Raw genomic sequence first — 21,573 nt, forward strand, 5'->3', positions numbered from 1 at the left:
CACTAGCTTCCAAAGATGAGCGGGTTAGGGGGGGTGGCCATGCTAAATTGCACCTTAGTGTCCAAAGATGAGCGGGTTAGGGGGGATTAGCGGGGTAAATGCATGAGATGATGGGAAAGGGTCCGCATGGGATACTCAGTCGGAGAGTCGGTACAGACTCAATGAGCCAAATGGCCTTCTTCTGCACTGTAGGTAATCCACAAACATATTTCACCCTTATCTACAACCCCTAACCCAGTCTCCGGAAAGCTTACCTGTCCGTGAAGATCTGTATTTAGAAGCATGAGGGCGCAGGTTATGGTGTGAACGGCATCTGCACGGGATAAGGGAGAGAAAGGACAAGATCACATGGCTGTTTTAAACTATCATTACTCCCTCTAGTCTGGTGGAAGCCCAAATCGATAGTTTAATCTGCTTCCGCTGCGTTTGGAATGTGCACAGAGGGCAAAATGAAATTGTCTTTCACAGAAACGCAGAATGCTACAGTGCAGAAGAGACCCTTTGGCCCTTCGAGCCTACACCGACCATAGGGAAGGCTCTGGCCTGCCCACCTAACTCCACTGGACCCGTAGCCCTGAATATTACAATGTGCCTAGTGCTCATACAGGTATGAGCCTCCACCACCCTCCCAGGCAGCACATTCCAGACCCTCACCACCCTCTGGGTAAAAATGTTCTTCCTCACATCCCCTCAAACCTCCCACCCCTCACCTTAAACCTATATCCCCTCGTGACTGACCCTTCAACTAAGGGGAACAGCTGCTCCCTATCCACTCTGTCCATGTCCCTCATAATCTTGTAATCAGGTTGCCCCCTCAGCCTTCTCTGCTCCAACAAAAACAACCCAAGCCTATCCAACCTCTCTTCATAACTTAAATGTTCCATTCCAGGCAGCATCCTGGTGACTGTCCTCTGCACCCCCTCCACTGTAATTACATCCTTCCTATAATGTGGTGACCAGAACTGCCAATCCCCCTAGCCTGCACATCTTTGGACACTAAGGGAGAATTTAGCATGGCCAATCCACCTAACCTGCACATCTTTGGACACTAAGGGAGAATTTAGCATGGCCAATCCACCTAACCTACACATCTTTGGACACTAAGGGGCAATTTAGCATGGCCAATCCACCTAACCTGCACATCTTTGGACACTAAGGGGCAATTTAGCATGGCCAATCCACCTAACCTGCACATCTTTAACACTAAGGGGCAATTTAGCATGGCCAATCCACCTAACCTACACATCTTTGGACACTAAGGGACCATTTAGCATGGCCAATCCACCTAACCTACACATCTTTGGACACTAAGGGGCAACTTAGCATGGCCAATCCACCTAACCTGCACATCTTTGGGCACTAAGGGGCAATTTAGCATGGCCAATCCACCTAACCTGCACATCTTTGGACAATAAGGGGCAATTTAGCATGGCCAATCCCCCTAACTTGCACACCTTTTGACACTAAGGGACAATTTAGCATGGCCAATCCATTTAACCTGCACATCTTTGGACACTAAGGAACAATTTAGCATGGCCAGTCCATCCATGTGTCCAAAGATGTGTAGGTTAGGTGGATTGGCCATGCTAAATTGCCCCTTAGTGTCCAAAGATGTGCAGGTTAGGTGGATTCGCCATGCTAAATTCTCCCTTGGTGTACCCAAAGAGGTGCCGGAGCGTGGCGACTAGGGGATTTTCACAGTAACTTCATTGCAGTGTTAACATAAGCCTACTTGTGACGGTAAAAAATAAACTTTCAACTTTAAGCAAAAGGAAAACAACAAACCTTTGCTGAAGGAACTTTAAAGTGTAAAGTTTAAAGTTTATTTTATTAGTGTCACAAGTAGGCTTACATTAACACTGCAATGAAGTTACTGTGAAAATCCCCTAGTCGCCACACTCGTGGTCGGGTTACACTGAGGGAGAATTTAGCATTTAACCAATGCTTTCAGACTGTGGGAGGAAACTGGAGCACCTGGAGCAAACCCACACAGACACGGGGAGAATGTGCAGACTTCGCACAGACGGTGACCCGAATCGAACCCGGATCCCTGGCACTGTGAGGTACAGTCAGAAGTCTCACAACACCAGGTTAAAGTCCAACAGGCTTAGAACCAAACCATAAAACCCTACAGTGCAGAAAGAGGCCCTTCAGCCCATCAAGTCTGCACTGACTACAGTCCCAACCCGGTCCTACCCCCATATCCCTACATATTTTACCCACTAATCCCTCTAACCTATGCATCCCAGGACACTAAGGGGCAATTTTAACCACCTAAGCTGCACATTTTTGGACTGTGGGAGGAAACCGGAGCACCCAAAGGAAACCCACGCAGACACGGGGAGGATGTGCAGACTCCACACAGACAGTGACCCGAGCCGGGAATCGAACCTGGGTCCCTGGAGTTGTGAGGCGGCAGTGCTAACCCACTGTGCCACCATTAAGCGAGGATTGCCGCGCCTGTGCTTACGTACCTCTGCTCTGAAGAATATTGGGATTGCACTGTTGGAACCGATTGGAGAATTGGTATAGCACCCGTTCCCGTTCCTGGGTCTCGCCAGTCAGCACAAACGCCTTGAGGAACTTCCTGTGGGCACAAAAGCTCAGGGGTCAGAAAGATGCGTACGAACCCTAGAATCAACCTCTATTTCAATCGAGTTTTTTATAATCATTCGTGGGACATGGGCGCCACTGGCTGGGCCGGTATTTATTGCCCATCCCTAGTTACCCGAGGGCAGTTGAGAGTCAACCACATTGCTGTGGCTCTGGAGTCACATGTAGGCCAGACCGGGGTAAGGACGGCAGATTTCCTTCCCTGAAGGGAACCAGATGGGTTTTTCCGACAATGGGTCATCAGTGGATTCTTAATCCCAGATTTTTTTTATTGAATTCAAATTCCACCATCTGTGGGATTCGAACCCGGGTCCCCCAGAACATTAGCTGAGTTTCTGGGCTAATAGTCGAGCGATAATACCACTAGGCCATCGCCTGTCTACATGGCGCGTTATCGAAGTTCAGATTCAGACCCTCCCTACCTCAGAGCTTTGTCCAATTCCATCTCGCTGAAGTCAAATAACTGTAGATATTCTTCAGCCAGCATTTGACTGACCTCATTACTAAAGTAGAAATGGAGAGAAAAATCAGGAAATAAGCTTATTTCTCAAAAGGTTTATTCCTCAGTCCGATTTGTCAAGGAAGGCGAGATAACAAAGAACAACACAGCCCGGGAAACAGGCCCTTTGGCCCAACGAGCCCACGCCGCCATTTTAACATTACCAGTCCCCCCTCTCCACCCATAACCCTTGTCTATGCTTATGGCATTCCACATTGAGGGAAAACTAATTTAGGGGCAGTTTGTTTCACCAATCAGTCTAACAGCACATCTTTGGAGTGTGGGAGGAAACTGGAGCACCCGGAGAAAACCCACGCAAGCACGGGGAGAATGTGTAAACTCCACACAGACACCGGCCCAAATCCATGTGTATGCACAGCAAACAGTGATAGTCACTGAGCTGTCGTGTCGCCCAGCATCTGGTCCAGTTTAAGCACACACTAACGACGTGAAGCACTAGGCAACTCTTGAAGCAACCAAGAGCAGCCCTCGTACGACCCACCGCGTGTATGCCCCTCGTTGGACAACAAGGCGGACCGATCTCCTGTGGATTAAAAGAGAATATCATTCACATCCTTACACACACATTCGAGGGAGATATCCAGGCTTGCACTGATAAGTAACTTCCGCGCCACACAAATGCCAGGCAATGACCATCACCAATAAGAGACACTCTAACCCCTTGATATTCAATGGTTTAACCATCACTGAATCCCCTCCACTGTCAATATCCATGGGGTTACCATTGACCAGAACCTCAACTGGACCCATCCATATCACCACAATGGCTACAAGAGCATTTCAAGGCTAGGAATTCCAGGTAGAGGTTAGGAAATGAAATTGGCATCAGTTCATATAGCTGGGGGTTGCCATGAAGTCATTACAAGCACTTGGCACATCACAACATTCAGGGCTAGGGTCCCAGCGCTGGCAAGTGGGATTAAGTGGGCGGCGGGTCAGGGTATTTCATGCGTCAGTTCAAACTTGATGGGCCGAAGGGCCTCTTCTGGACAGTGATTCTGTGACTTGGAACATCAGAGATAGCTAGCTTTATATATGTTTCATTCTTGTAATTGGCAAAACTTATGCTAATTCTTTGTGTAATATTCTGTGTTCTTAAATAAATGTTTTAACTGTTCCTTTTAAACTGGGTAAAGATGATTTTGAATGGGGCCCGATTACGTAGAGACAGATAAGGTTCTTGTTTATATCTGTGACCATCTTGCTAATTTTGCAGAGAACAGAATGGGAATATTGCTATCTGATAGACATACTTCTTCACCAGGTAGGGTGCCACGTCCGTCCTCTTAAACCCATCCAGATTGTACAGCCTGGAAGCTAAAACCTTGATGACATCTCGACTGGGTTTGTTGCCGTTAGCCAGTAGGACTTTCAGATCCAGCGTTTCCTCCGCAACTCCAGTCTCTGGAGCAGTTTCGGGTTGGGCTTCCATCTGAATGGCGTCGCTGTGTTAAGACAAAGGAAATTTTGTTAAGAACGTAGGTCTGAGGCCACTCATCCCATTGTCAGCTATCGTTCTACCAGGGAACACAGAGAATGCAACCATTGCATAAGTTAGGTAGATTGCCCCTTGGTATCCAAAGATGTGCAGGTTAGGTGGATTGGCCATGCTAAATTGCCCCTTGGTATCCAAAGATGTGTAGGTTAGGTGGATTGGCCATGATAAATTCCCCCTTAGTTTCCAAAGATGTGCAGGTCAGGTGGATTGGCCATGATAAATTGCCCCTTAGTGTCCAAAGATGTGCAGGTTAGGTGGATTGGCCATACTAAATTGCCCCTTAGTGTCCAAAGATGTGCAGGTTAGGTGGATTGGCCATACTAAATTGCCCCTTAGTGTCCAAAGATGTGTAGGTTAGGTGGATTGGCCATGCTAAATTGCCACTCGGTTCCTAGGATGTGCAGGTTAGGTGGATTGGCCATGATAAATTGCCCCTTAGTGTCCAAAGATGTGCGGGTTAGGTGGATTGACCATGCTAAATTGCCACTTAGTTCCTAGGATGTGCAGGTTAGGTGGATTGGCCATGATAAATTGCCCTTAGTGTCCAAAGATGTGTAGGTTAGGGTGGATTGGCCATGCTAACTTGCCCCTTAGTGTCCAAAGATGTGTAGGTTAAGTGGATTGGCCATGGTAAATTGCCCCTTAGTGTCCCGCATGTGTCGGTTAAATGGGGTAAATATGTGGGGTTATGGGAAGAGGGCCTGGGTGGGATTGTGATCGGTGCAGACTCGATGGGCTGAATGGCCTCCTTCTGCACTGTACGGATATACGTTTTGTTTGTGTACTGCTGAATCACTCCAGCAGCTTTGACTAGTACATCTTATACACGTAAAGTGCTTCAAGAGGAAGTGGTTGTGTTGTTACCAAGGAAGCTAATACAGAGTAACGGATCCTTGTCGCTCCCGCAGCACTGAGTGAACAATCTACACTTGTGCAGTGTAGGCTGCTCATGGTTTCATTTCTGGGAAGGCCAGTTGACGCCACAAGCCACATCTCCGGGCAACCTCGTTGCTGGCCTATCCTCTGGGGTTCAGCATACAGGCCAGCAAAGAGAATGGAAGTAAGGTCAGAGCAAGGGAAGAACGGTGGCACAGTGGGTTAGCACTGCTGCCTCACAACGCCAGGGAGCTGGGTTCGATTCCCGGCTTGGGTCACTCTCTGTGCGGAGGCTGCACATTCTCCCTGTGTCTGCCTGGGTTTCCTCCGGGTGCTCCAGCTTCCTTCCAAGTCCAAAGATGTGGAGGTTAGGTGGATTGGTCATGCTAAATTGCCCCTTAGTGTCCAAAGATGTGCAGGTTAGGTGGGTTGGCCATGCTAAATTGCCCCTTAGTGTCCAAAGATGTGTAGGTTAGGTGGATTGGCCATGCTAAATTGCCCCTTACTGTCCAAAGATGTGTAGGTTAGGTGGATTGGTCATGATAAATTGCCCCTTACTGTCCAAAGATGTGTAGGTTAGGTGGATTGGTCATGATAAATTGCCCCTTAGTGTCCAAAGATGTGCAGGTTGGGTGGATTGGTCATGCTAAATTGCCCATTAGTGTCCAAAGATGTGTAGGTTAGGTGGATTGGTCATGCTAAATTGCCCCTTAGTGTCCAAAGATGTGTAGGTTAGGTGGATTGGCCATGCTAAATTGCCTCTTAGAATCCAAAGATGTGTAGGTTAGGTGGATTGGCCATGCTAAATTGCCCCTTAGTGTCCAAAGATGGAAAGTTAGGGGTGATTGAGCAGACTAAATTGCCCATTCGTGTCCCATAATGGAGTAGCCATGGTGAATGGGTGGGGTTATAGGGATAGGGAAGGAGGGGTGGGTCTGGGTAAGATGCTCTGTCGGAGGGTTGGAACAGACCCGACAGGCCAAATGGCCTCCTCCTGCGCTGTGGGGATTCTACAATCTCAATCTACCATCTTAACCCTGGCTTCCCTTCGCCCTCCAGTCATTGACTAGCCAAGGGTCAAGTAGGCAGCTCACCATCGTCTTCTCCTGGCCAACTGGGGAGGGTTGCTTTGAGGTCCTGTTGATGACCCTCACATCCATTGAAAGGATTGGTACCACTAAATGAAGGCGACGGGTAATCTTCCCTAAAATGTGACCTGTGATTAAGCCTCGGCAAGTACTTTAGGGCAATTGAAAAGTGCTAGAAGGACAGCACGGTTGCCTCATGCTGATAGACAAGAGAGATGGTTTAATATCCAGGGTGTAGATTTGTGTTGGGTTCTTCGATGGAGACACGCCACCCACATCATCAGTTTGTGCCCCCTCTCCACAGTGCTGCCTTGTTCTAAATGTCTAGCTTTCTGTTTGTGCCTCTACCTCAGGGAAAGGACAGAAATAAAACTTGGGTATTAGGAGCAGAAGTAGGCCTTCGAGCCTGATCCATCATTCAGAAGATAGGGGGGCAGAATTAGACCATTCGGCCCATCGAGTCTGCTCCGCCACGGCTGAAATGCTCCTCATCCCCATTTTCCTCCCTATTACCCAATCCCAATTAAAAATCTCCTCCTTAAATTTACCCCAGCATCCACCGCGCTTTGGGGGAGCGGATTCTACAACCCTTTGGGAGAAGTCGTTTCTCCTCGGCTCTGTTTTAAACTTGCTATCCCTTATTCTAAGAATTGTAGATTTATAGGTAAGCGTGCAGGTGCAGCAGGCGCTAGAGAAGGTAAATGGTCTGTTGTCCTTCATTGGGAGAGGTTTCGAGTACAGGCTGTGTTGATGCAATTATACAGGGCCTTGGTGAGGCCACACCGAGAGGATTGTGTGCAGTTTTGGTCTCCTTTTCTGAGGAAGGATGTTCTTGCTCTGGAGGGAATGGTTTACCAGGTGGGACTGATGTATGAGGAGAGATTGACTGGGTTAGGATTGTTTTCACTGGAATTCAGACGAATGAGGGGGGAATCTCATAGAGACTTATACAATTCTAACAGGGCTAGACAGGGTAAATGTTCCCGATGGTGGGGGAGTACAGAACCAGGGGGTCACAGTCTGAGGATTCGGGGTAGACCATTTAGGACGGAGATGAGGAGACATTTCTTCACCCGGTGAGCCTGTGGCATTCATTCCCACAGGAAGTAGTTGATGCCAAAACATTGAATGTATTGAAGAGGTGGCTGGATATCGCACTTGGAGCAAATGGGATCAAAGACAGAAAGCAGGGTTAGGCTATTGAGTTGGATGATCAGCCATGATGGTGATGAATGGCGGAGCAGGCTCGAAGGGCGGAATGGTCTCCTCCTGCTCCTATCTTCTATGTTTCTATAGAATCCGACAGTGCTGAAGGAGGCTATTCGGCCCATTGAGTCTGCACTGACAACAATCTCATCCAGGTCCTATCCCCATAACCCCATAAATTTACCCTTGCGAGTCCCCCTGACACTAAGGGGCAATTTAGCATGGCCAATCCACCTAACCTGCACATCTTTGGACACTAAGGGGCAATTTACCATGGCCAATCCACCTAACCTGCACATCTTTGGACACTAAGGGGCAATTTAGCATGGCCAATCCACCTAACCTGCACATCTTTGGACACTAAGGGGCAATTTATCATGGCCAATCCACCTAACCTGCACATCTTTGGACAGTAAGGGACAATTTAGCATGGCCAATCCACCTAACCTGCACATCTTTGGACACTAAGGGGCAATTTAGCATGGCCAATCCCCCTAACCTGCACATCTTTGGACACTAAGGGGCAATTTAGCATGGCCAATCCACCTAACCTGCACATCTTTGGACGCTAAGGGGCAATTTAGCATGGCCAATCCACCTAACCTGCACATCTTTGGACACTAAGGGGCAATTTAGCATGGCCAATCCACCTAACCTACACATCTTTGGACACTAAGGGACAATTTAGCATGGCCAATCCACCTAACCTACACATCTTTGGACACTAAGGGGCAATTTAGCATGGCCAATCCACCTAACCTGCACATCTTTGGAGTGTGGGAGGAAACCCACGCAGACACGGGGAGAACGTGCAGAGTCCACACAGACATTGACCCAAGCTGGGAATCCAACCCGGGTCCCTGGCACTGTGAGCAGCGGTGCTAACCCACTGTGCCACCGTGTCGCCAATAAAGGTATGACCTCTCGTCCCAGAATGCCCCACAAGAGGAAGCATCCACTCTTTATCCAGACCTTTTACCATCTTGTCAACCTGAATTTGATCTCCCCTCAATCTTCTAAATTCCAGAGAGTTTTGGCCTAAACTGTTCAATCTCTCTTCATACGACAGACCCCTCACCTCTGGAATCAACCTAGTGAACCTCCTCTGAACTGCCTCCGATGCCACTCCATTTTTCCTCAAATAAGGGGACCAAAACTGAGCCCAAGACTCCACGTGCGGCCTCCCCAATGCCTTGTAGAGTTGCAACAATACTTCCTTATCTTTATATTCTATTCATTTAGCTAAAAATGCCAAAACTCAATGAGATCATTACTGATCTCTCCCTGGTCTCAAATCCAGCTCCCTCCCTCTTCCCCATCTCCCTTTAACCCAGTTTTTGTCAGAAATATATCCATCTCCTTCTTGAAATTGTTTAACGATTCCAACTCCCCCCCACTGCCACACGATGGGACAGTGAGTTCCACAAATTCACCACCCTCTGTGAGAAGTAGCTCCCCCTCATCTCAGTTTTAAATCTACCACCTCTCAACCTCTACCTGTGACCTCGAGATTGTCCCACAAGGGGAAACATTTGGTCTACATTTACTCAATCAATCCCTTTTAGAATTTTAGAACATTACAGCGCAGTACAGGCCCTTCGGCCCTCGATGTTGCACCGACCAGTGGAACCAATCTAATGACCCTCTAACCCAAACTGTTCCAATGTTATCCATATGCCTATCCACTGACCATTTGAACACCCTTAAAGTTGGCGAGTCCACAACTGCTGCAGGCAGGGCATTCCACGCCCTTACTACCCTCTGAGTAAAGAAGCTACCTCTGACATCCGTCCTATAATTACCACCCCTTAATTTAAAGCTACATCCCCTCGTGTTAGCCATCGCCATCCGAGGTAAAAGGCTCTCACTGTCCACCCTATCTAACCCTCCGATCATCTTGTATGCCTCAATTAGGTCACCTCATAACCTTCTTCTCTCTAATGAAAGTAACCTCAAGTCCCTCAGCCTTTCCTCATAAGACCTTCCCACCATACCAGGCAACATCCTGGTAAATCTCCTCTGCACCCTTTCCAATGCCTCCACATCTTTCTTATAATGCGGCGACCAGAACTGTACACAATACTCCAAGTGCGGCCGCACCAGAGTTTTGTACAGTTGTAACATGACCTCACGGCTCCAAAATTCAATCCCTCTACCAATAAAAGCTAACACACCGTACGCCTTCTTAACAACCTTATCAACCTGGGTGCCAACTTTCAGGGAGCTATGCACATGTACCCCGAGATCTCTCTGCTCGTCCACACTACTCAGAGTCCTTCCATTAGCCCTATATTCTGTACTCCTGTTACTCTTACCAAAGTGAATCACCTCACACTTTTCCGTATTAAACTCCATCTGCCACCTCTCAGCCCAGCTCTGCAGCTTACCTATGCCCCTCTGCAAACTGTCACATCCTTCCTCACTGTCTACACTATTTTATATACCTCAATCAGATTCCATCTCATTCTTCTCAACTCCAGTGAGTACAATCTCTCCTCGTACACAAACCCAAGGAGTCAGGAGTGTGATGGAATACTCCCCACTTGCCTGGATGAGTCCAACAATACTCAAGGAGCTCGACACCATCCAGGACAATTGGCCCCCCATCCACAAACACTCACTCCCTCCGCCATCGACGCTCAGTAGCAGCAGTGTGTACCATCTACAAGATGCACTGCAGCAACTCATCCTTAGACAGCACCTTCCAAACCCACGACCATTTCCATCTAGAAGGACAAGGGCAGCAGACACATGGGGAACACCACCACCTGCAAGTTCCCCTCCGAGCCACTCACCATCCTGATTATGGGGGCATGGGGGGCAGAGTGGATAGTCAGAAACCTTTTCCCAGGGTGGAAGAGTCAATTACTCGGGGGCACAGGTTTAAGGTGCGAGGGGCAAGGCTTAAAGGAGACGTACAAGGCAAGTTTTTTTTACACAGAGGGCGGTGGGTGCCTGGAACTCGCTGCCGGGGGAGGTAGTGGAAGCGGATACGATAGCGAGTTTTGAGGGGCGTCTGGACAAATACATGAATAGGATGGGAATAGAGGGATATGGGTCCCTGGAAGGGTAGGGGGTTTTAGTTCAGTCGGGTCAGTGCAGGCTTGGAGGGCCAAAGGGCCTGTTCCTGTGCTGGAATTTTCTTTGATCTTTGAAATGGCTGATAGGGAAGGAAATCTGCCTTGCTTACACAGTCTGGCCTCTATGTGACTTCAGAACCTCAGCTGTGGCACTGATTCTAAATGCCTCCTGGAATGGGGGCAATTGGGACTAGCTCAGTGGTTCAATATAAAGGGCAGCAGGGTCAAGTTTGGGCCGAAGGGCCTGTTTCCATGTTGTAAACCTCTGTGACTCTATGAATTTGATGATCAGCCATGATCAAAATGAATGGCGGAGCAGGCTCGAAGGGCCAAATGGCCTCCTCCTGCTTCTAGTTTGTGTGTTTCTGTTCCCGAGTTCAGTACTCTGGCTAGTTACGGACTACAACCTGTGACTTTCCAGGGTTCTCACTTGGGACTGACGGCTGTTTAAGAGAACTCTGCGACTTGGTCTGGTTATTTCAAAGGAACAAAAGTTCACCTCAATCAGTAAAAAGGGGCTAAATGTCAAAGCTCGCGGCATGCAGAATGGCCAGTGACGTTCGAACCGAGGCCAGTAAACAAGTCGGTGAGTTTCCTTACGTTTCAGCAGGCATTCCCGTCACTCCTTCATCTCCCTCCTCTTCCTGTTCCTGAGAGGGTTCGCTCAGCTCCTGTCTTGTGGTGCCGTCGGCATTGTCCCGCTTATGGTCGGCAGGAATCCTGTTTGCTGGCGTGCATCCGGTGGAATCCCACTCCTCCGCCAAATGCGTCGTCACATTCCCCCTCCACGTGTCCATGTTGGCTGTCACCGGGGTTCGATCGGTGTCCTGGGAACCACAGCTCAGAGGCCCTCTGGATTCCGAGTCCCACGTCTGGCTGGGCTCCTGGATCTCGACGTCTAGGTCTCGGCAAGTACTGCCAACGTGGTCCCTGAGAATCTCTCTCACCAATGGGTCCTGACTGCCGGAGGCCAGAGTTGCTCTGGATGTGGTTGTGTTGGCCACAATTTGGATAGTGGTTTCTGTAAGTGGAGAGGACAGAGAAAATGATTAGAGACAGAGGGAAGGTGGGGCTGGTCAGAGGTCTGGTTGTAACAGGGGGCCGCGAAGAGTGATTGGATTGAAAAATAAGAACCTGAGACAGATATGATGTGGAGATGCCGGCGTTGGACTGGGATGGACCCAGTGTGGACAGAGAAAGAACGGCTACAACACTGATTAAACAACAATAATGGCCATAGTGGCTATAAAATGGCTTTTGTTGCGGAGCGTCAAGCATGCTGGGATTTTTTTGGTCCATAATTAAAACCAGATGCAGGTATTAAAGTTTCTTTGGATAAGCTGGGAGCTGTGATCTTTCCAGGTCAGGGAAGTTGTTTACATTGACCCAGACATTACGTCTCCGATTTATATGGCTACTACATGTACGGAGCGTACATTTTGAATGAAGTGTAATGGCGTCGATTGCAAGGATTTGACAATCTAGCTGTGTGATTGGTTTCTGGTTACACAGTTGGCTGGATGACTGAGAATCTTCCGGAAGCGAGTGGAGAATTCTGGATAAAAAGTTGTGTGCAGCCTTTGTTTGCCAGCGATAACTCAGAAGAGACCAAACATCGCAAGAAGACCCGTGCCCTGAAGGATGCTTCAGAGAAGGAGAAGATAGATTCTATATCAAGAACATCTCTTAACCAAGGTTTTCCCAAACTTGATAGTATCTATTTTCATTACATAGTTAAAGTTGATGTTTAGTTAAAGTTAATATGCAGTTAAGAGTTAAAGTTCAGTTGAAAGTTGATTTTTTAAAATTTGATTTATTATTGTCACATGTATTGAGATACAGCGAAAAGTATTGTTTGATTTATTATTGTCATGTGTACTGCAATACCATGAAAAGTATTGTTTGATTTATTATTATCACGTGCATTGGGATACAGTGAAAAGTATTGTTTGATTTATTATTGTCACGTATATTGGGATACAGTGAAAAGTATTGTTTGATTTATTATTGTCACGTATATTGGGATACAGTGAAAAGTATTGTTTGATTTATTATTGTCACATGTACTGGGATACAGTGAAAAGTATTGTTTGATTTATTATTGTCACATGTACTGGGATACAGTGAAAAGTATTGTTTGATTTATTATTGTCACGTGTACTGGGATACAGTGAAAAGTATTGTTTGATTTATTATTGTCACATGTACTGGGATACAGTGAAAAGTATTGTTTGATTTATTATTGTCACATGTATTGGGATACAGTGAAAATTATTGTTTGATTTATTATTGTCACGTGTACTGGGATACAGTGAAAAGTATTGTTTGATTTATTATTGTCACATGTATTGGGATACAGTGAAATGTATTGTTTCTTGCGTGCTATACAGACAAAGCATACCGTTCGTAAAGAAGGAAATGAGAGAGTGCAGAATGTAACATTACAGTCATAGCTAGGGTGTAGAGAAAGATCAACTTAATGCAAGGTAGGTCCATTCAAAAGTCTGACAGCAGCAGGGAAGAAGCTGTTCTTGAGTCAGTTGGTGCGTGACCTCAGACTTTTGTACCTTTTTCCCGACAGAAGGAGGTGGAAGAGAGAATGTTTGGGCTGCATGGGATCCTTAATTATGCCGGCTGCTTTTCCCAAGGCAGTGGGAAGTGTAGACAGAGTCAATGGATGGGAGGTTGGTTTGTGTGATGGATTGGGCTACATTCACGACCCTTCGTAGTTTCTTGCGATCTTGGGCAGAGCAGGAGCCCATACCAAGCTGCGATACAACCAGAAAGGATGATTTCTATGGCGCATCTGTAAAAGTTAGTGAGAGTCGTAGCGGACATGCCAAATTTCCTTCGCCTCCTGAGAAAGTAGAGGCGTTGGTGGGGCTTTCTTAACAATAGTGTCGGCATGGGGGGGACCAGGACAGGTGACCTGAAACTCTCGACCATTTCTATTCAGCCCCATTGACGTAAACAGAATTAAGTTGATGTTAAGTTAGAGTTAAAGCTCGGTAAAGCGTTAATGAGTTTGTGTTTGAGTTGGTATGGGAAGTGTTCAATAAATAAATTGTTGAATTGTTCTCCTAATTTGTGTATTAAATGGAATGCTTTGAAGGTGTTGAGACTAAAAGCTGTATAATAACAGTAAGAAGCCTCAGGTTAAACCTATTTAGGATCACGAGCTTTTGAAACGCCACTCCTTCATCTGTCAAGACTTTCCTGAGCTCCGAAAGTTCACGGTTCCCAAAAAAAAATCAGTTGGATTTTGGCGTTCTGACTGCGAGAGTCTCTTACCTTGAGCTAACGTGCTGTAAAAACCGGAGGTGGGCTCCTCGCTGATCGACAACCTCAGCTCACTGGAAGACTCCAGATTTCCAAAGGGAAAACCAGGATTCTCCTGCGGGAAGGGGAGAGGATCGTCAGTCATCTGTGGACGGATTTTCATTTAATCACAGAATCCTACAGAGCAGAAACAGGCCCATCGAGTCTGCACCGAACACAATCCCACCCAGGCCCTATCCCCATACATTTACCCGCTAGCCTACACATCCCAGGACACTAAGGGGCAATTTCTTAGCATGGCCAATCAACCTAACCCGCACGTCTTGGACTGTGGGAGGAAACCGGAGCACCCGGAGGAAACCCACGCAGACACGAGTAGAATGTGCAAACACAGATAGTGACCCGAGCTGGGATTCGAACCCGGGTCCCTGGAGCTGTGAAGCAACAGTGCTAACCCACTGTGCCACCGTGCCGCCCGGTATCTGTGACTTCACTGGAGTTCTAGGTGTTTAAACCAGGAGAAGGGGACTAATGAGTAATCTCGCCAGCTCTTTAGTCAGAAGGAGGGAGAGGCAAGAGTCTCATGTGGAATCCCACAATTTAACATATGTCTTCATAACGCTTACTGTCTGAAGTCAAAAAAGAGATCAACTCGGAAGATATGTCTGCAAGTACCTTCAGACTTTTAACAAATGCCTTATATATCCTTTTGAGAATGATTGGAATTTATAAGCCTCGAGTCTTGTGTTATTCAGATAGCATTCTGCACATTTTCCAACTCCTTCCTGTCCGCAGAGATCTTTTATAGGATGATTTCAGAAATATGTGTGTGTGTGTGGGGGGGGGTTACATTATCAGGAAAGGGTTGACAGAACGGTTCTCTTTACTCTTGAGAAAAGGCAACTGATCGGGGGACGTAATCCAGCAGTTTAAAATTCCAAAATGTTTTTGTTGGGAAGTGGTGTACATAAGCAGCACGGTGGCACAGTGGGCTGGCACTGCTGGTTCACAGCTCCTGGGTTCGATTCCTGGCTCGGGTCGCTGTCTGTCTGGAGTTTGCACATTCTCCCCGTGTCTGCGTGGGTTTCCTCCCACAGTCCAAGACGTGCGGGTTAGGTTGATTAGCCGTGCTAAGAAATTGCCCCTTAGTGTCCAGGGATGTGTAGGTTAGAGGATTAGCGGGTATAATATATGGGGGTAGGGCCTGGGTGGGATTGTGTTCGGTGCAGACTCGATGGGCCGAAGGGCCTCTTTCTGCACTGGAGGGGTCTCTGATTCTATGATGAGGAGAGGTATATCCCTTTGCGTAGAGGTTCCAAAAATCATACAGAGGGGAACATCACCCCTGTGTCGTAACACTTTTGATGAGATGGATACAGAGAAAATGTTGCCTCTTGTGAGAGAGCATAATTCTTGGTATAAGATAGTCACCAAGAAGCCCAACAGGGGACTCAGAAGAAAGTCCTTCACCCCAGGAATGTGGAGGGGATGTGGAACTGTGAAGTTGTATGTATAAAGTAGTGGCACGATGGGAAAACTGGTCAAGTATTTGGTACAAAATAAGGAAAACTGACTCCGCGTAACCTAAGACCGGAGAAGGTTAAGACCTGATCAGGCTGACTCCACATAACTTAGGGCTGGAAGCTTTGAGTGCTTAATATAAATTCATTGGTCCAATTCAAAAGCCTGTTCTGCCATGCTGGAACTCTGGGTGCTAGGCTTTTGACGCAAAATTGAGCAAGGCAAAATAAGGTCAGAAATGAAAGTCATCGGACTTCTGTGCGATCAAAGGACAAGATAAAGGCACAACTGATGAGACAAAGAGGTTAGGAGGTCAGTGAGTTGTACCAATATTTATGACATTGCTTATGAGGCTATTATTGATCAAATTTTTGAATAAGTTCCGGTCACACAAACTGATAATGATTATGTACAAATACTGAACTATTCTCTGTGTTAGCAAGGACTTGACAAAGAATTAGCAAGTCGTAATGATGGCTCTCTGAACTCAAATTTTTGCCAATACTGCATGCAGTGGTTTGTAAGTAAAGACAAGTTATTTTGCTGGAACAAATTTTGTTGAGTCTTTTTATCACAGTCAAAAAGCAGGAAAATTTTCACTAGAACAGGACTCCTAGCCAGAGGAAGTGATTGGAGGGAATAGTGTGTGGGATAGTCTGGGGGGTTTTCCCAATAACTTCACTGCAGTGTTAATGTATTAATGACACCAATAAACTTTGAAGATGTGTTTAAGGAGAAGTTAGGCAAACAAAGAAGAGAGAGAGGGAAGAGAGGGTTATGATGGTAGGAGTGGATTGGGAGGAGGGTCGAGTGGAGATGAATTGCCAACATGGGCTGCTTGGGCCGAATGGCCTGCTTCTGTGCCGCTTATCATGGGTGGCACAGTGGTTGGCACTGCTGCCTCGCAGTGCCAGGGACTCGGGTTCAATTCCGGCCTCGGGTCACTGTCTCTGAGGAGTCTGCACATTCTCCCCATGCCTGCGTGGGTTTCCTCCGGGTACTCCGGTTTCCTCCCACACTCCAAAGATATGCGGGTTAGAGGGATTGGCCGTGCTAAATTGCCCCTTAGCGTCAGGGGAATTAGTAGGGTAAACGTGTGGGGTTATGGGGACAGGGGGCTGGGTGGGATTGTGGTAGGTGCAAACTCAATGGGCTGAATGGCCTTCTTCTGTACCACAGGGATTTTTGAGAGGGAAGAGATTTTGTTCCCGCATCCAAATCATTAATATATATTGTGAATAGCTGGAGTCCCAGCAATGATCCCTGTGGCACCCCACTAGTTACTGCCAGCCAACTGGAAAAGCCCCATTAATTCCTACTCTTTGTTTCCTCTGCGCCGACCAGTTTTCTAACCATCTCAACACACTTCCCCCAGTCCCACACACTTTAATCTTGTACAATAATCTCTGGAGCAGGACTTTGTCAAAAGCTTTCTGAAAGTCTAAATATACCACATCGACTGGCTCCCCCTTATCAACCCCACTAGTTACATCTTTAAAGAATTAAAACAGATTTGTCAAGCATGATTTCCCCTTCATAAATCCATGAAACGAATGGCCTGCTTCTGTTCTTCATATTTTCTGTTTACAGCACGGAAACAGGCCCTTTGGCCCAACTTGTCCATGCCACCCCTTTTTTTAAACCCCAAAATTAGTCCCAATTGCCCGCATTTTGCCCATATCCTTCTCTACCCATCTTCCCCATGTAACTGTCTAAATGCTTTTTAAAAGACAAAATTGTAGGTTAGGGGGATTGGCCATGCTAAATTGCCCCTTAGTCTCTACTACTACTACCTCTGGTTCCAGACACTCACCACCCTCTGTGAAAAAATTGCCCCTCTGGACACTTCTGTATCTCTCCCCTCTCACCTTAAACCTCCGCCCTCTAGTTTTAGACTCCCCTACCTTTGGGGAAAAGATATTGACTATCAACCACAATCCCACCCAGGCTCTATACATGTAACCCCTCATATTTATCCAACTAATTCCCCCTGACACTAAGGGTCAATTTAGCACGGCCAATCCAACGAACCTGCACATCTTTAGGCAGTGGGAGGAAACCGGGGCACCTCGGAAGAAACCCATGCAGAGACGGGGAGAATGTGCAGGCAGTGACTCAAGGCCGGGAATCGAACAACTGTGCTACCCACAAATTAAAGCTTATGTGGAAATGTCTCTACAAGATAAAGGATGGATTCCAAGATCTCTTCAGGCTGCCATCCGAAGAATGATCCTTGCTATTATCTGTTGGCACTGAGACTTAACCCGCTTTCTTACTGGGCAGCGATGCAGTGTCTGTCGACAGTGGCTTTTGACCTCTGGGACTTGGGGGTCACACACTCTCCACTTGTGGAGCCCTGCACACATTCCCCCGTTGACATATCTCCCTAGCTCCCTTTCAAAACTTCCTGCTGAATCTGCTATCTCATCCATGTGAGAAAGTCCTTCCTCATTGCCACCTCTGATTCTCCCAGAATCCCTACAGAGCAGAAGACCGTTCGGCCCATCGGGTCTGCCCCAACAGAGCATTTGACCCAAGCCCAACCATGCATTCAGCATGGCCAATCCACCTAACCTACACATCTTTGGACACTAAGGGGCAATTTAGCATGGCCAATCCACCTAACCTACACATCTTTGGACACTAAGGGGCAATTTAGCATGGCCAATCCACCTAACCTACACATCTTTGGACACTAAGGAACAATTTAGCATGGCCAATCCACCTAACCTACACATCTTTGGACACTAAGGGGCAATTTAGCATGGCCAATCCACCTAACCTGCACATCTTTGGACACTAAGGGGCAATTTAGCATGGCCAATCCACCTAACCTGCACATCTTTGGACACTAAGGAACAATTTATCATGGCCAATCCCCCTAACCTGCACATCTTTGGACACTAAGGGACAATTTAGCATGGCCAATCCACCTAACCTGCACATCTTCGGAATGTGGGAGGAAACTGGAGCACCCGGAGGAAACCCACAGAGACACAGCGGAAAATATGCAAACTCCGCACAGTCATCTGCGAGGCAGTAGTGCTAACCACCGTGCCACCCATAATGCAAAGGCTGATTCTTCACATCAATCTCTGACAGGCAGACAGCAATGAGTAACTGTACGGGGCCCTGGATTAGCTCAGCAGTTAAGCGTGAAAATGACCTTTGTGGTAATTGAGCAATATGAGGACGAGTGGCGACATATCACAGAGATACTTCCTCCTATCGAGTACGCCAAACATTGTCAAATACACCCACTGGCTAAACGGGATGTATGGTTCCCAACGCTTTCACCAGGGGCTGGTATGAAATTCTGCATCGATTTATCAAGTTGTTAACACACTCACACACACACACACACACACACACTCGCTCACATACTCACTCTCACACGCACACTCACTCACACACAGACACACATACTCTCACACGCACATTCACTCACACACACACACACATACTCACTCTCACACGCACACTCACTCACACACACACACACATACTCTCACACGCACACTCACTCACACACACACACACATACTCACTCTCACACGCACACTCACTCACACACACACACACATACTCACTCTCACACGCACACTCACTCACACACACACTCGCTCACACACACACTCTCACACACTTTTACACTCGCTCACACACACACTTTTACACTTGCTCACAGACACACACACACTTTTACACTCGCTCACACACACACTTTTACACTCGCTCACACACACACTTTTACACTCGCTCACACACACACTCGCTCACAGACACACACACACTTTTACACTCGCTCACACACACACTTTTACACTCGCTCACACACACACTTTTACACTCGCTCACAGACACACACACACTTTCACACTCGCTCACACACACACTTTTACACTCGCTCACAGACACACACACACTTTTACACTCGCTCACACACACACTTTTACACTCGCTCACAGACACACACACACTTTTACACTCGCTCACACACACACTTTCACACTTGCTCACAGACACACACACACTTTCACACTCGCACACACACACACTTTGACACTCGCTCACACACACACTCGCTCACAGACACACACACACTTTCACACTCGCTCACACACACACTTTTACACTCGCTCACAGACACACACACACTTTTACACTCGCTCACACACACACTTTTACACTCGCTCACAGACACACACACACTTTTACACTCGCTCACACACACACTTTCACACTTGCTCACAGACACACACACACTTTCACACTCGCACACACACACACTTTGACACTCGCTCACACACACACTCGCTCACAGACACACACACACTTTTACATTCGCTCACACACACACTTTCACACTTGCTCACAGACACACACACTTTCACACTCGCTCACACACTTTCACACTCGCTCACAGACACACACACACTTTCACACTCGCTCACAGACACACACACACTTTCACACTCACTCACACACACTTTCACACTTGCTCACACTTTCACACTCGCTCACAGACACACACACACTTTCACACTCGCTCACACACTTTCACACTCGCTCACAGACACACACACACTTTCACACTCGCTCACACACACACTTTCACACTCGCTCACACACTTTCACACTCGCTCACAGACACACACACACTTTCACACTCGCTCACACACTTTCACACTCGCTCACAGACACACACACTTTCACACTTGCTCACAGACACACACACACTTTCACACTCACACACACTCGCTCACAGACACACACACACTTTCACACTTGCTCACAGACACACACACTTTCACACTCGCTCACAGACACACACACACTTTCACACTCGCTCACACACACGCTCGCTCACAGACACACACACACTTTCACACTCGCTCACAGACACACACACACTTTTACACTCGCTCACACACACGCTCGCTCACAGACACACACACACTTTCACACTCGCTCACACACACACTTTTACACTCGCTCACAGACACACACACACTTTTACACTCGCTCACACACACACTCGCTCACAGACACACACACACTTTCACACTCGCTCACACACACACTTTTACACTCGCTCACAGACACACACACACTTTCACACTTGCTCACAGACACACACACTTTCACACTCGCTCACAGACACACACACACTTTTACACTCGCTCACACACACACTCGCTCACAGACACACACACACTTTCACACTCGCTCACACACACACTTTTACACTCGCTCACAGACACACACACACTTTTACACTCGCTCACACACACACTTTCACACTTGCTCACAGACACACACACACTTTGACACTCGCTCACACACACACTCGCTCACAGACACACACACACTTTTACATTCGCTCACACACACACTTTTACACTCGCTCACAGACACACACACACTTTGACACTCGCTCACACACACACTTGCTCACAGACACACACACTTTCACACTCGCTCACACACACACTTTTACACTCGCTCACACACTTTCACACTCGCTCACAGACACACACACACTTTCACACTCGCTCACACACTTTCACACTCGCTCACAGACACACTTTTACACTCGCTCACAGACACACACACACTTTTACACTCGCTCACACACACACTCGCTCACAGACACACACACACTTTCACACTCGCTCACACACACACTTTTACACTCGCTCACAGACACACACACACTTTCACACTTGCTCACAGACACACACACTTTCACACTCGCTCACAGACACACACACACTTTTACACTCGCTCACACACACACTCGCTCACAGACACACACACACTTTCACACTCGCTCACACACACACTTTTACACTCGCTCACAGACACACACACACTTTTACACTCGCTCAC

The 21,573-nt window shown here is 47.4% G+C and overlaps 1 protein-coding gene across 2 annotated transcripts in view; it reads right to left on the bottom strand.

Moving 5' to 3' along the window:
- LOC145361341 (uncharacterized) overlaps positions 1 to 21,573 on the bottom strand; it is a 126,303-nt gene that overhangs the window by 18,301 nt on the left and 86,429 nt on the right. For both annotated transcript variants that reach the window (XM_080217009.1, XM_080217011.1), the window contains exons 4-9: positions 14,173 to 14,275; positions 11,482 to 11,902; positions 4,387 to 4,578; positions 3,036 to 3,116; positions 2,475 to 2,587; positions 255 to 313 (exon numbers count right to left, since the gene is read on the bottom strand). In XM_080217009.1, coding sequence (XP_080073135.1) covers positions 255 to 313; positions 2,475 to 2,587; positions 3,036 to 3,116; positions 4,387 to 4,578; positions 11,482 to 11,902; positions 14,173 to 14,275 — 969 coding nt within the window. The remainder of the gene's footprint in view (positions 1 to 254; positions 314 to 2,474; positions 2,588 to 3,035; positions 3,117 to 4,386; positions 4,579 to 11,481; positions 11,903 to 14,172; positions 14,276 to 21,573) is intronic.

Source organism: Carcharhinus amblyrhynchos, chromosome 34 (assembly GCF_965287045.1).
Source record: "Carcharhinus amblyrhynchos chromosome 34, sCarAmb.v2.hapA, whole genome shotgun sequence".
Taxonomy (NCBI): Eukaryota; Metazoa; Chordata; class Chondrichthyes; order Carcharhiniformes; family Carcharhinidae; genus Carcharhinus; species Carcharhinus amblyrhynchos.